The sequence below is a fragment of the Elephas maximus genome, chromosome 23, assembly GCF_024166365.1.
Source record: "Elephas maximus indicus isolate mEleMax1 chromosome 23, mEleMax1 primary haplotype, whole genome shotgun sequence".
NCBI lineage: Eukaryota > Metazoa > Chordata > Mammalia > Proboscidea > Elephantidae > Elephas > Elephas maximus.
In genome coordinates, this window is record NC_064841.1 from 4,120,221 (window position 1) to 4,133,641 (window position 13,421).

General features: G+C 43.4%; 1 protein-coding gene and 1 long non-coding RNA gene across 7 annotated transcripts in view; one reads left to right on the forward strand and one right to left on the reverse strand.

Annotated features, from left to right (window-relative positions):
- The window catches only part of KCNAB1 (potassium voltage-gated channel subfamily A regulatory beta subunit 1), a 370,129-nt gene that overhangs the window by 29,557 nt on the left and 327,151 nt on the right, over window positions 1–13,421 (reverse strand). For all 3 annotated transcript variants that reach the window (XM_049867540.1, XM_049867541.1, XM_049867542.1), the window contains one exon: window positions 779–864. In XM_049867540.1, coding sequence (XP_049723497.1) covers window positions 779–864 — 86 coding nt within the window. The remainder of the gene's footprint in view (window positions 1–778; window positions 865–13,421) is intronic.
- Window positions 1,923–9,222, forward strand: LOC126066475 (uncharacterized). 4 transcript variants are annotated; one of them, XR_007515107.1, is made up of 3 exons: window positions 1,923–2,032; window positions 3,316–3,454; window positions 7,389–9,222. It is a non-coding gene; the product is annotated as an uncharacterized LOC126066475 (long non-coding RNA). The 4 variants fall into 4 exon arrangements; XR_007515108.1 differs by lacking the exon at window positions 1,923–2,032 and adding an exon at window positions 2,037–2,120; XR_007515109.1 differs by lacking the exon at window positions 1,923–2,032 and adding an exon at window positions 2,841–3,020.

Below are 13,421 nucleotides of genomic sequence, written 5' to 3' on the forward strand. Positions count from 1 at the left end.
TGATAAAGAAATGTGGTTTGGCTATTTCTAGGTTCATCAGGAAACAAAACTTAGACTGATGTGTACGAAGGATCTGCAGCCAGGACTTTACGAGCAGCATCCACCAGTTACTGGTTGCCACCCCGTCAACTCTGACTCATGGCGACCCCATGCGTGTCAGAGTAGAACTGTGCTCCATAGGGTTTTCAGTGACTGATTTTTCAGAAGGAGATTATAGGCATTTCTTCCAAAGTACCTCTGGGTGGACTTAAACCACCAACCTCTCAGTTAGCAACAATCGCATTAACCATTGGACCACCCTAATCCATTGCCATAGCGTGGATCCCGACTCACAACGACCCTATAGGACAGAGTAGAACTGCCCTATAGGGTTTCCAAGGAGCAGGTGATGGATTCAAACTGCTGACCTTTTGGTTAGCAGCCGAGCTCTTAACCACTGTGCTGCCAGTTTGTATTTGATATAGTTATTTTTTTTTTAAAGAAAACTAGAATACTCTGTTCATATTTCTCATTAGCATTGAAATTCATTTTACCCTCTTGCCATCAAAGAGCACGCCAAACCTTGATTCCTGCTAGGGACCCAGGGCCCTTTCTGTTGTATTCATTCTGCGGAGATCCAGCCCCAATATCCATCTCTATCATGATGAAATTGATCACGGAATGCCAGCGCCATAATGATTGTGAGAACAGTTTGTGAAAGGTCTTGCAACTTACATATGGTATGTGATGGACAACAATAAGGTAGTCAACGGCCATTGGAAAACAGAAGGTAAAGTACCATGATCTCCATCGCACTCCACCGCGAGGTGCCCCAGTACATTGCCATCCCTTGGTTTATCACGTGTGTCATGGCTCGAACGATTTCTAGGGAAGGCCAGATAGAGAGCAGTTCATGGGTTCTCAACGTCTCAAAGTTACATGGTCTGGTTTTTTTTTTCCTCCCCCAAAGTTAGAACTTTAAGGCAATTATTTCTTTGATTAATATACCTGTTTCTGTCAAGTGGATTCCAACTCATAGCGACCCTATAGGACAGAGTAGAACTGCCCCCACAGGGTTTCCAAGGCTTTACGGAAGCAGGCTGCCACATCTTTCTCCTGTAGAGTGGCTGGTAGATTCGAACTGCTGACTTTTCGATTAGCAGCTGAGCGCTTAACCACTGCACCACCAGGGATCCTCTTGATTAATATAGTTACTTTAATATTTCCAAACCAAAAACCCATAGCTGTAGAGGCGATTCCTCATAGCAACCCTATAGGGTTTCCAAGGCTGTGTACCTTTAAGGAAGCAGACTGCCACATCTTTCTCTGTGGACTGATTTAACCACTGGGCAACCAGGACTCCTGACTTCAGTATTATGACAACATAATAGTCTACCATGATACATTGATGGTTTGGAGGCCGGCAGTACTTTCATGTAAACTGACATTCCATTTTGCAGCAACGGTGTTAAATGATACTAGAAGCATAATGACCATTTGAAGCTCTTCTTTTACTTTGCTTCATGGTTCCTGGCCTCATAATCTCTTTCAGAACCTGGGTACCTTGCCGGCTAAAGTGAGAAGTAAGAGAAAGCACCCGTTTTGACGTTGTAGAATGTAACATCATTGAGGGTAGAGGGCCGGTTGCTGGGAGTAAGATTTGCAGAGCTGGGCCTGCACAGTGTGGCTGTTTAATAGAGACCACCCAACACCAGTGAGTTAAGCAGAAAGATCAACATATTAAACACTGAACAAACAGCTGCAACCGCAGTGCCTCAAAGCCCGCGATGGCACGCCTTGTGCCTGACCCCTTGGAACCAAGCCTTGTTCTAAGATACCCATGTAATTGATTTCCTGGGGCCTGCCCAGGGCCCCACCCAGCTTGCTCATCAGCCTCTTCCAGCTCGACATCACACTTCCTAAACAGGAAGACGATCCCTTCCACTGAGAGGTGGAGCTGAGCAGACATGGTACAGAGCCAGAGAGCAGAGAGAGTCACGAGCTCAAATTAGTGAGAATTCACAGACAGAGCTGGATTTCTTCTACAAAGCAGGTCAGCTGAACACCCAGAACGCCAGGTCATTTGACATTTTCAAGGGGTGGCAGATCTCAGGCTCCTTCTTTATGTGCCATCGAGACCAGTAAGTTAAATGTCCTTCAGAAAAATCTCATCCTTGTCTCAAAGCAGAGTCAAGGAAGATGTATTCTCATTTTTATTTCTCATGAGCAAGCACTGTCTACACTGAGAGGGGACAGGGTTTGGAATGAGGCAGCCAGGGTGAAGCTCCTTGCCTTATTTGGCCTGTGTAAGCCATTTTAAATTGTCCTCGGTTTCTTGGGAAGATGGGAGTGATTTATCCTTATTGTCTATCCAACAGAGGCAGAATTTGATTTATAAGCAAAATATTTTTCTTTTTTGGAAAAAGATCCCCAAGTATCAGATTATCACTTAGCAACTGAAACTATGAAGTCACTCTCCCTGTATAAAACTGATGAGATACAGAAAGTTGTATGATATGGTTTTCCTCTTTATTTTATTATACAAGTGGGGACGAGTGCCTATTACAAACATTTCTGGAAGTGAAAACCATTATTTAAATCTCTGCCTCAAAAGTGTTCTCTCTCTTTGGACATCTCTATCATTGCACAAGCCCCCTTTATCTTCCCATTCTGTTTCATTCAGAGCTGGAGGGTTGTTCAATGTATTTATCGCGTCTGCTGTACTGGGTTTGGGGATATTGCGGTGAAACAAACATGTTGGTAAACACTGAAGAGGTTAACAAAATAAATTGAACCCAAGACTCTCCTTGTTTCCATTCTGTAATCAAGTAAGATTAAGACAGGGCTAGAGCCATGAAGCCATTTTTTTCTTTGCCTCAAGACAGCCCTCACCCCGCCCATTTCCTGGACTTGTTTCTTTTCCTCCTCAGAACCTCCATGAAGAGAAACAGCCATGGGCTGGCCAAAACCAACTAAAACAGGTCCTGCCCTCCATCTTGGCACTCCAGATGACCTTTAGCTCATTAACTGCCTCGTGCATGGTAAATTCTCTGCCCCTGGATGGAGAGATGACATGCTAATGAACGAAAATGGCTAACTGCCTCCTGCTCCGGGAAATGAACCCAGGCCCTAGAAAATGCTTACTCAATTCTGGGACTCTTTGTGCACTGGCACACGCCATCTCGTATTTTGTAATCGATCTTGCCTACGCAAATCAGCCTCAACAAGCTGACTGCATGCAGTCTTGGACTGTCTCCAACTGTCTCCTTGCTTGGCCAACCAATAAAGTTGCCTTCAGTTCTCCCCAACTCCATCTCTGTCTTTTGTCCCCGACAGAGTCGTGCCAAGCAGAACCCGGAGCTCCCAGCAACAAGATGAGCACAAAACACTTGGCTACCTGGAGGTCACTGAAAGAGAAGCTCAGGTGGAGAAGAGATTGTGACTCTTCCTGTGTATCCATTCACTTACGCAACAGGTATGTATGAAAAGCCTATTATTTGTCAGGCACTGTGCCAAGTGCTGGATAATCAGCTGTGAAGAAAACAGATGCAAAGTTCCTGGACTCAAGGAGTTTAGAGTACAGTGGGAAAGGAGGAGAAATAAATAAGCAATTAAAAAATGTGGAGTCCTATATAACTAGGGCTGAGATGGGCTTGAAAGGGAAGATCTGTTATTTAGGTTAAGGAAGATCTCACTGAGCAGTAATACTTTAACATAAATTATTAAAAACAAAAACAAAGCCAACCATGAGGCCAATAAGGAAAAGATTTCAAGGCAGATGGAACACCATGTGCAAAGATGCTGAGGAAGGACAGAACTTAGTGAGCCCCAGGAATCAGAAGGAACACGTGGGGGCAGAAGCCTAGTAAGGGAGGAGAGGGGACAGGAGTCCAAGGGGAAGCTGGCAGGGGGCAAACCATATTCTTTGCTTGTTATTCAGAGTTTAACGGAAAGTCACTACCATTTCTAAAGGAAGGTAGTTTACATTTCAGAACAATGTCTCTGGTTGTGGTGGAGAATCAGTGGGGAGGAGAAGGCCTGGAGGAAACAGGTATTGCAGTATTCTAGGTAAGAGGTGAGCCCTGGTGGTGCAGTGGTTAAGAGCTCAGCTTCTAACCAAAAGGTCAGCAGTTCGAATCCACCAGGCGCTCCTTGGAAAACCTATGGGGCAGTTCTGCTCTGTCCTATAGGGTCACTATGAGTCAGAATAGAGATGACAATGGGTTTGGGTTTTTTTGTTGTTGTTATTGTTGTTAGGCAGGAGATAAAGGTGGCTTGGAATTGGGTGGTAGTAGTAAAGACAGAAGTGGATAGACCCAAAACATATTTTGGAGGTAGAATCCACAGGACTTGCAGATAGGCTGAATGTGGTAAGGAAAAGGCAGGAATCAAGGATATCTCCCAGATATCTGACTGTTCATAGAGATGAGGGGCCCCAGCGGTACAGTGGTTAAGGGCTCAGCTCCTAACCAAAATGTTGGCAGTTCAAATCCACCAGCCGCTCCTTGGAAACCCTACAGGGCAGTTCTACTCTGTCCTATAGGGTCGCTATGAGTCAAAATTGACTCGAAGGCACGGGGTTTTTTGTTTTTGTTTTTGTTTTTTGGTTTATAGAGATGAGGGAAGCTGAGGGAGGAATAGGATCTGGGAAGAAAATCAAGGGCTCCGTTTTGAACAGGCAAGAATGGAGATGCCTGTGAGATGCTAAAGGGGAGCTGAGGAGCAGACCCAGTTGGCAAAGGAAACAGTGAGTGATCTGGGCTGGAGATAAGTTCACGAAAATGGATGAGACTACTTAAGGGAAGTCTGTGGAGGAAAAAGAGAAGAGGGTCTAAGAGCCAGCCCGAGGGTTGGAAAGAGGACCGAGATGAAAATGTGCAGCCAGAGGGGCAGGAAGGAGTGGAGGGGAGGGATGTCTCAGAATCTAGAGACAGAGTGCTTCAAGGAGCTGTGGCCCCCAGGGTGGAACACTGCTGAGCATCCAAGTCAGAAGGACACCTTTCCACTGGATTTGGGCACACGACATGGAGGTCTTTGCATGCTGCAGGAGGGGTATCCGTTAGAGACAGCCTGTGTAGACAACTCTTTGAACAAGTTCAGAAGTGAACGCAGCAGAGAAATAAGACATTTGCCAAAGCAATATTCAGGGCCAAAGGAGAGAGTTATTTTAAAGATGGCCTGGGTAAGAGTGCTGTGCCTGCAATGGCAATGGCAGTGACCTGGAAAAGGAGTTACTGATGATACAGCAGAGGGGCCAGGGGAGGAAAGGAGAGAGACGCTTGACACAGGGAGATGAAAAGCACCTGCGGTGTGGAAAGGCGACTTCCTTTGTGACAGGAGGTGAGAAGGACAAGGTTGATGGGACCAGGCAGGTTGGTAGAAGCCATCATGGGAAGAAGTGAGAGCTCCTGTGTGACGAATTTTATTCTCAATAAACTATAAACCAAGTGAAAAAGAGGTGGCATTGTTGAAAGAAAAAAAATCAGCCAAGATACAGTTGTTTAGTGTATCGTGGAAATACACTGCATTTTAAAAACATGCCAGTGAGAGCAGAGCGCCAGCAAAAAAGAGGAAGACCCTCGACAAGATGGACTAACACAGTGGCTGCAACAATGTGCTGAAGTGTAGCAATGATTGTGAGGATGGCGCAGGACTGGGCAGTGTTTTGTTCTGTTGTACGTGGGGTTGCTATGAGTTGGAAGCAACTCGATGGCACCTAACAACAAGTGAGAGTATAGATTCCAAAGGCGGAAAGTGAGGAAAAGGTGAGAAATAATATTCTGAGAGTGGAAGAGCCTATGCAAGATGCTCCAGTGCCCAGGTCCTCGGGTTGCTGGCTGTGTCTTGCTCGCTAATTTGTTTGGCTGCTGACCCTTCAGAGACGAGCTTGGTGGAACGGGGAAGTGCTCCTATCGCTGGACGAGGCTGCAGAGCAGTAAGCAGGGAGAAACTGCGGGAGAGCACAGGGGTTCTCAGCTGCAGACTCATGTTGCCACAAATTAGAATTTAATCTAATTGAGTTAGTTCCTTTTTTTTTTCCCAACTTCAGAGAAAAATTCCCTTAATTGTTTAGTTGTGTAACAGGAAATAATCATACTGACTGCTGAGGTATGGACATGTTATCAGGAGGGACCAGTCCCTGGAGAAGGACCTCATGCTTGGTTAGGTAGAAGGTCAGCGAAAAAGAGGAAGACCCTCATCGAGATTGATTGACACAGTGGCTGCAACAATGAGCTCAAGCCAGCGTGATAATGAGGATGGAGGAAGACTGGGCAGTGTTTCCTTGTGTACAGTGTTTCCTTGTGTACAGGGTTGCTATGAGTCCGAACTGACTCCACGGGCACCTGACAACAACAATAATATCTGAAGACACTAGAGGGCAGCATTGTTGAAAGAAAAAAATCAGCTGAGCCAACATAGGGCTGTTCAGCGCATCGTGGAAATACCCCGTATTTTGAAAGCATTCTAGTGACAGTGTAGAGTCCAAGTGAGGAAAAGGATGTCAGAAAGCTCATTAGTGCATTGCATTCACCTGCCTGCGAAAGGACACACAGGCAGATGTGACTGAATCTGGCAACCTTAGGCTGAATGCTATTCCCCCACCCAGACCCCTTCCCCACTTCTCCAGGCAGCCTTAACAGTGAGTTCTCAACTCTGACGGCACGTTAGAAACACCAGGCACCTTTAAAACTACCCATATCTCCACACTACCCAGTCCCTACTGTATTGGGATCTCTGAGGCTGAGGCCCAGGCATCAGTATCTTTTTTTAAAATCCCAGGTGGCTCCAACGTGCAGCCAGGGTTTACAACTACTGTGCTTGTTGACACCAATTGTTTTTTCTCAAAGTGTGGTCCCTGGACCAGCAGCATCAGGTCACCCAGGACCTTGTTAGAGATGCAAATGCTATGGCCCACCAAAGACCTACCGAATTACAAACTGTGGGGCCAGGTGTCAGTGTTTCAATAAACCCTCCAGGCAATCCTGGCGGCACTTCCGCCTGACAGCCACGGCTTTATGCCATTCTCGAGCAAGCCATTTCAGGGGGTATCACCCTCCTGGCACATTCTTCTTCTGCCCCTTCATCTAATCTAGATGCTCCATGCTATAATTTAATCCTCACTTAATGTATTTGCCATAGCACATACGCAGATGGTTACTGTCTCTCTCTCATATACACACACACACACACTCTGTTATGAATCAAAATCACCTGGAAGTTTGATAAAAACACAGAGGCCCAGGTTCAAGCCTACTTTAACGATTCTAGACCTTTGTATTATTTTTATTAGCTCTTAAATCGCAAAGTTTGAGAGAAAAACTCTCTAAACTATTGAAAGACTTTGTTAAACCCTCCGGCTTCCATTTCCTTCCAGGCTGGAATAATCATTGTTTTTTAACTCCCCCCAGGAACACAGGCCACAAGCAGCTCCCCTGTTCCCTCATTCATCCCTGTAACCTTGGATGATACAACCTTTCTTGCTGAAAGCGAAGAGGACTTGAAGTACATACTGATGAAGATCAAAGACCACAGTCTTCAGTAGAGATTACACCTCAACATAAAAATCCTCACAACTGGTCCAATGAGCAACATCACGATAAATAGAGGAAAGATTGAGTTGTCAAGGATTTCATTTTACTTGGATCCACAATCAACACCCATGGAAGCAGCGATTAGGAAATCAAGTGATTTATTGCATTGGGCAAATCTGCTGCAAAAGACCTCTTTAAAGAGTTTAAAAACAAAGATGTCACTTTAAGGAGTAAGGTGAGCCTGACTCAATACATGGTATTTTCAATTGCCTCATACGCATGTGAAAGCTGAACAATGAATAAGGAAGGCTGAAGAAGAATTGATGCCTTTGAATTATGGTGTTGGTGAAGAATTTTGAATCTACCCTGGACTGCCAGGAGAATGAACAAATCTATCTTGGAAGAAGTGCAGCCAAAATGCTCATTAGAAGCAAGGATGGTGAGACTTGCCTCACGTACTTTGAACATGTTATCAGGAGGGACCAGTCCCTGGAGAAGGACATCATGTTTGGTAAAGCAGAGGGTCAGCAAAAGAGAGGAAGACCCTCAGATGGACTGACACAGTGGCTGCAACAGTGGGCTCAAGCATAACAACGATTGTGAGGATGGCGCAGAACCAGGCAGTGTTTTGTTCTGTTGTACAGAGGACAGCTATGATTCGGAACCAACTCGACGTCACCTAATAACAACCTTAGCACGCAGCTGCCCCCCATAAAGGCTGCAATGAGTGGTGTGAACTGAGACAGGTCTGCCCAGCTCTGGCACCATCACGCCATGCGTGACCGTAGCAAGCGGTTTTTACTTCTCTGAGTACTGGTTTCGCCCATCTGTAAAGTGAGGATAATATTGGTTCTGTGGGATTCTCTCAAAGCTTGAAATGAGATAATGTGTGTGGACTAACTGTGAATCTGAAAGTAACACGAACTGAGTGACTGGTGAGCGAGCAGGATGTGGTCTCTGGTTGTGACTTCTCAAATAGACACAGTAGTGACCAAAAAAAAAAAAAAAAAGACATTCTTTTTTTAATTATGTAGGTCATCTATGTTTAGGAATGTACATTTTATACCAAAGAACTAAAGCTATTTCATTTTGTATGAAAAAAAAATTTTTGGTTGGTGAACATTTTTTTTAAATTAACCCTCATGCAAAAAAATCGCTGGTCACATTAAACCTCTCTTCACGTGAAAGGTCCCTTCGAACTTTGAAAGTTGTTAAGCAGATAGCTATACTGCATGAACAATAAACACTAAAGACTAAAACCATCAGGCCCGTTGCCATCGTGTTTTGACTTGCAGCGACCCTATGTGACAGAGTGGAACTGCCCCTTAGGGTTTCCGAGGCGACAGCCTTTACAGCAGCAGATCACCAAGTCTTTCTTCCTTGGAGCAGCTGGTGGGTTTGAATCTCCAACCTGTTGGTTAGCAGCTGAGCACTTAACCACTGTGCCACCAGGGCTCCTTATAAAGACTAAAGATATGCAGAAATGATTGTTTTGCTCAAATAAAGTATACTTAATCTGGCCATAAAACCAAAACAACCAAACCCATTCCTGTCAAATTGATTTCGACTCACAAAGACCCTATAGGATAGAGTAGAACTGCCCCACAGAGTTTCCAAGGCTGTAATCTTTCTGGAAGCAGACTGCCACATCTTTCTCCCTCAGAGCCGATGTTGGATTCAAACAGTCCACCTTTTGGTTAGATCCCATATAGACAGTTCTTAAAAGAGCGTAATGCTCACAGCAGACCTTTTTTACTAGTTAAACCTGTTGTCGTAGGGTCGATTCTGAACTGCCCTATAGGGTTTCGAAGGAGCAGCTGGTGAATTCAAACTGCTGACCTTTTGGTTAACAGCCCGAGATCTTAACCACTGTGCCACCAGGGCTCCTTTTAGGGGTTAAGAAGCTATACATTTTTAATATTATTTCTTCCTCTACCAGACATATACTCTTTAACTCCAGCAAGGGGGTGACTGTTCATCCTACATTTAGATAAAAATGGCCGAGTAGCTCGCTCTAGGCAACGACACAGCTCTCTGATCTTTCAGTACAGCTCTATCCTCATTATTCCCTGTAATTCTCTCCTCACCACCTCCAGTCTTCCCAGCCTCTATCTAGATCCCATCAGCCTCCTGACACTTTCCAAGAAATAATTAGGTACAAGATGGATCATTGAATTTCACCTTTTCCTTGAGCATATTCCCACTGATAATGTGATTTAAAACTATCCACTCGTAACCCCTCCGTTTGACTAATACTGAATAGAAGATGAATGAGATGCAACGGTAATGAAAGAGCTGATTGCTGTCCTGATGAAAGGGAGGAAAAAAACCGAGGGAGCACCCACAATGAGGAAGGGGTACAGTACTATCACTGCATATGTCTCGTCCTATAGGATTTGCGAGCACCGAATGAATTCCAATTCGTTTAAAAACATGCAGGAGGAGAGAAATTAAACTCATGCCTGAAATCCCTGCAATGGGAGGATTAAAACAAGGGAAGTGAAAATCCCAGGGTTGTTCGATTTTCCTAAATACCTGACTTATGCGTTCATCTCTTAAGCTTAACATTATATCATCCGTGGATTATAGGAAACTGGCCCTGTAAGTTAGCATCCGGGGTTTCTTTGGCGATGTTACTACAGTAAATCATTAAAAAAGGAATTTTTACAGTTTGAACGGGTCTTTCCTTGACATGTGGAATATCTCCCTGATATAATTGAAAACATTAAAATTTGAAAAGGGATGGTCTCTCTGTCTTCTAAAAATGTTTTAAAATTTGCTTTTGTCACTTAGAGTCCTTGGGTAGTGAAAATGATTTGCATTTATCTACTAACCTAAAGGTTGGTGATTCGAACCCGGCTAGCTGCACTGCAGAAGAAAGGCCTAGTGATCTGCTTCCATAAAGATTACAGCCAGGAAAACCCTATGGAGCAGTTTTACTCTGTGACACATGGGGTCGCCATGAGTTGGAATCAACTTGACGGCAACGGGTTTTTTGTTTGTTTTCTTTCCACTTCGGTTTTTGATCCATCTTGAGTTGTCTTTTGTGTATTGTGTAAGGTAGGGATCTGATTTCCTTTATTTCTCACATTATCATGGAAGACCGATAACCACTTTCCCAACCCCATTTATTGAATAGACCAAAAAGCCAAACCCATTCCTGTTGAGTCAATTCCAACTCATAGCAACCCTACAGGACAGTGGAACTGCCCCATAGGACTTCCAGGGAGCAGCTGGTGGATTCTAACTGCCAGCCTTTTGGTTACCAGCCAAGCTCTTAACCACTGCACCATCAGGGCTCACCTAGGAATTTATAGGTACCCTTTACTAGCTGTAACATATAAAAGGTCTAAAGACCATATCTTTGAGAATTACTAGCTTTTTATTTTGTGATCCTCTTTAGCTTTTGGCTGCAGTTTTTCTTACTGAGAAATGAAGATGTCTCTAACTTCTTGATGTATAAACTAAGTTTTTTTGTTTTTTTTGATGGAGTAAGTTTGCAAAACTCAATTGAGTTCTACCTCCTAGTTCAGTAAGTAGCTCCAGGGGTCTTGAAAGCTTGTGAGCAGCCACCTAAGATACAGTGATTGGTCTCTATTCACCTGGAGCAGCAGAGGAAGAAGGAGACCCAGGAACTAGAGAAGGACATGGACTGTAGGTCTAATTGCCTCCATAAACTACTACCTCCACTACCACAGGACCAGAAGAAATGGATGGTGCCTGACTACCATTATCGAATGTTTTTTGGTTTTTAATATAATTTGTTGTTGTTGAGAATATACACAGCAGAACATATACCAATTCGATAATTTCTACAGGTACAGTTCGTTGACATTGATTACATTCTCCCAGTTATGCATCCATTCTCACCCTCCTTTTCTGAGTTGTTCCTCCCCCATTAGCATAAACTCACTGCCTCCTAAAGTTCCCATCTAATCTTTTGAGTTGCTGTTGTCAACTTGATCCCATATAGATAAAAGAACACAATGCTCAAGGCAGACATTCTTTACTACTTAAGCTAAACTATTATTTGGTTTTATGAAGACTTCAGGGGGTATTTTCGGTTTAAGGTTTAAAGATTAAAAAAAAAAAAAACTTTAAAGATTAGCTCAGGGTAAAAGCTTCAGGGGCTCATCCAACTTCCATGGCTCCAGAAAGCCTGGATTCTATGAGAATTTCAAATTCTGTTCTGCATTTCCCCTCCTTTGATCAGAATTCTTCTATAGAATCCTTCATCAAAATATCCACTACTGAATGTTTTGATCAAGGGCCCAATAGATGGATCCTCAGCAAAAGGAGGAAAAGTGTGGAACAGAATATCAAACTAATATAGAAACCAGATGTACTAGATCCATTGAGACTGAGGGAATCTTTGAATCTAATGCCTGGAAATAATCTTTAAACCTTGAACCAAAACTATCCCATAAAACCATCGTTAAATTAAGCAACGGTTTAGCCCAATTAATAGAGAACATTTGTCTTGAGCATAGCGCTCTTATATAGAATTATCTATATGAGTGTGAACCGACAACAGTTAATCTAACGCACAGATGAAAACTTAAAGGGGCAAAGAGGCTAAATTAATGATGAAACAATATGGGCAGAGATAGTGAGAATGGTGACACAATGTGAAGTATGTAACCAATGTCACTGAACTGTTCATGTAGAAATTGGGAATGGATATATGTTTGGTTGTGTATATTGTCACCAAAAATAAACAAAAAATTTGAAAAAAATGTAAAAAAACCCAACTCAATTGAAAGTCCTTCAATTGTAAAAGAGATTTACTGCCTCTTGTCACTGGAAGTGCAGAGGTGGCCTGTACTTCAGGGTTGGTTGTTCCAACAAGTTATTGAGGACCAACTTGTTTTCTGACTCTCTGCTCCGCTACCCCAAGGCTGGTTTCCCTTGTGGCATTGAGGTGGCTCTCAGTAGCATTCGTAGCTGTGTGCTTCCTTGTTCATACTTAGCTGGGCCCTTTTTCCACAGTGTTTCAAGCAAGACTCCTGATGTTCACCCTGATTGGGCTGCTTCAGTCACATGAGCCAATGACTGCGGCCAATGGAAAAAAAATGGGCTGACTGGTCCACCTTGGAAGTGGGAATGGGCAAGGAGAGGGGATGCTAGTCTTCTCTGGATCAATTCGCTTTATGGGGTAGAGGTGATCACACACATGAAAACCTGGGTGCCTGAGAAAGGAGGGATGGCTGCTGGGTAAGTGACCAACAATTTCTACCATGTTTGGATGAGGTCTTATTGAACACACGTGGAACAGAAGGGCAGGGAGGGGTCTAACTCTACTGAGTGCCTAGTATGTGCTCCGTGTTTGGGGGCATTTAAATTCTACTATAATTCTGTGAGGTGATATTGTTATGTTTCCATCTTACATTTGAAGAAATTGAATCTCAGAGAGATTAAAAACTTGAAGGTAGTTCTGAATTTTCCCACTAAAATCAGCTCCATCTGCTAATCCCTTTTCTCAAACAAAACAAAACAAATGACCTTTTTCCCTTTCCCTGTGCCCATATTTATATTTCATGCCCATCTTTTGGTTATGACACTTGAAACACATAAGGGAGTTGACAGTATTGATATCAACTGAGGAAGCAAGCCCTCAGACTTGTCAAAAGGAAACGTATTATGCAAAACACTCACTAAAGAATAGTTTTCCAACTGTTCATTGAAATGTTACCAAATAAATTTAACCAAACCCTACCAGCTTCTACATGACATCTAATATTTTTTATGTCCATTATGAGTGGAACAGTTATTTTTACACATGGGCACATCTGTCATTGCATTGTAGATATCTGACTCAAATGTTGAATTTCTCATCTTTTAAATTGTGTGAACATCATCCTCATTGGTCAGTCAGACAGATGTTGAATCTTGACACGTAGCTTCTTATTC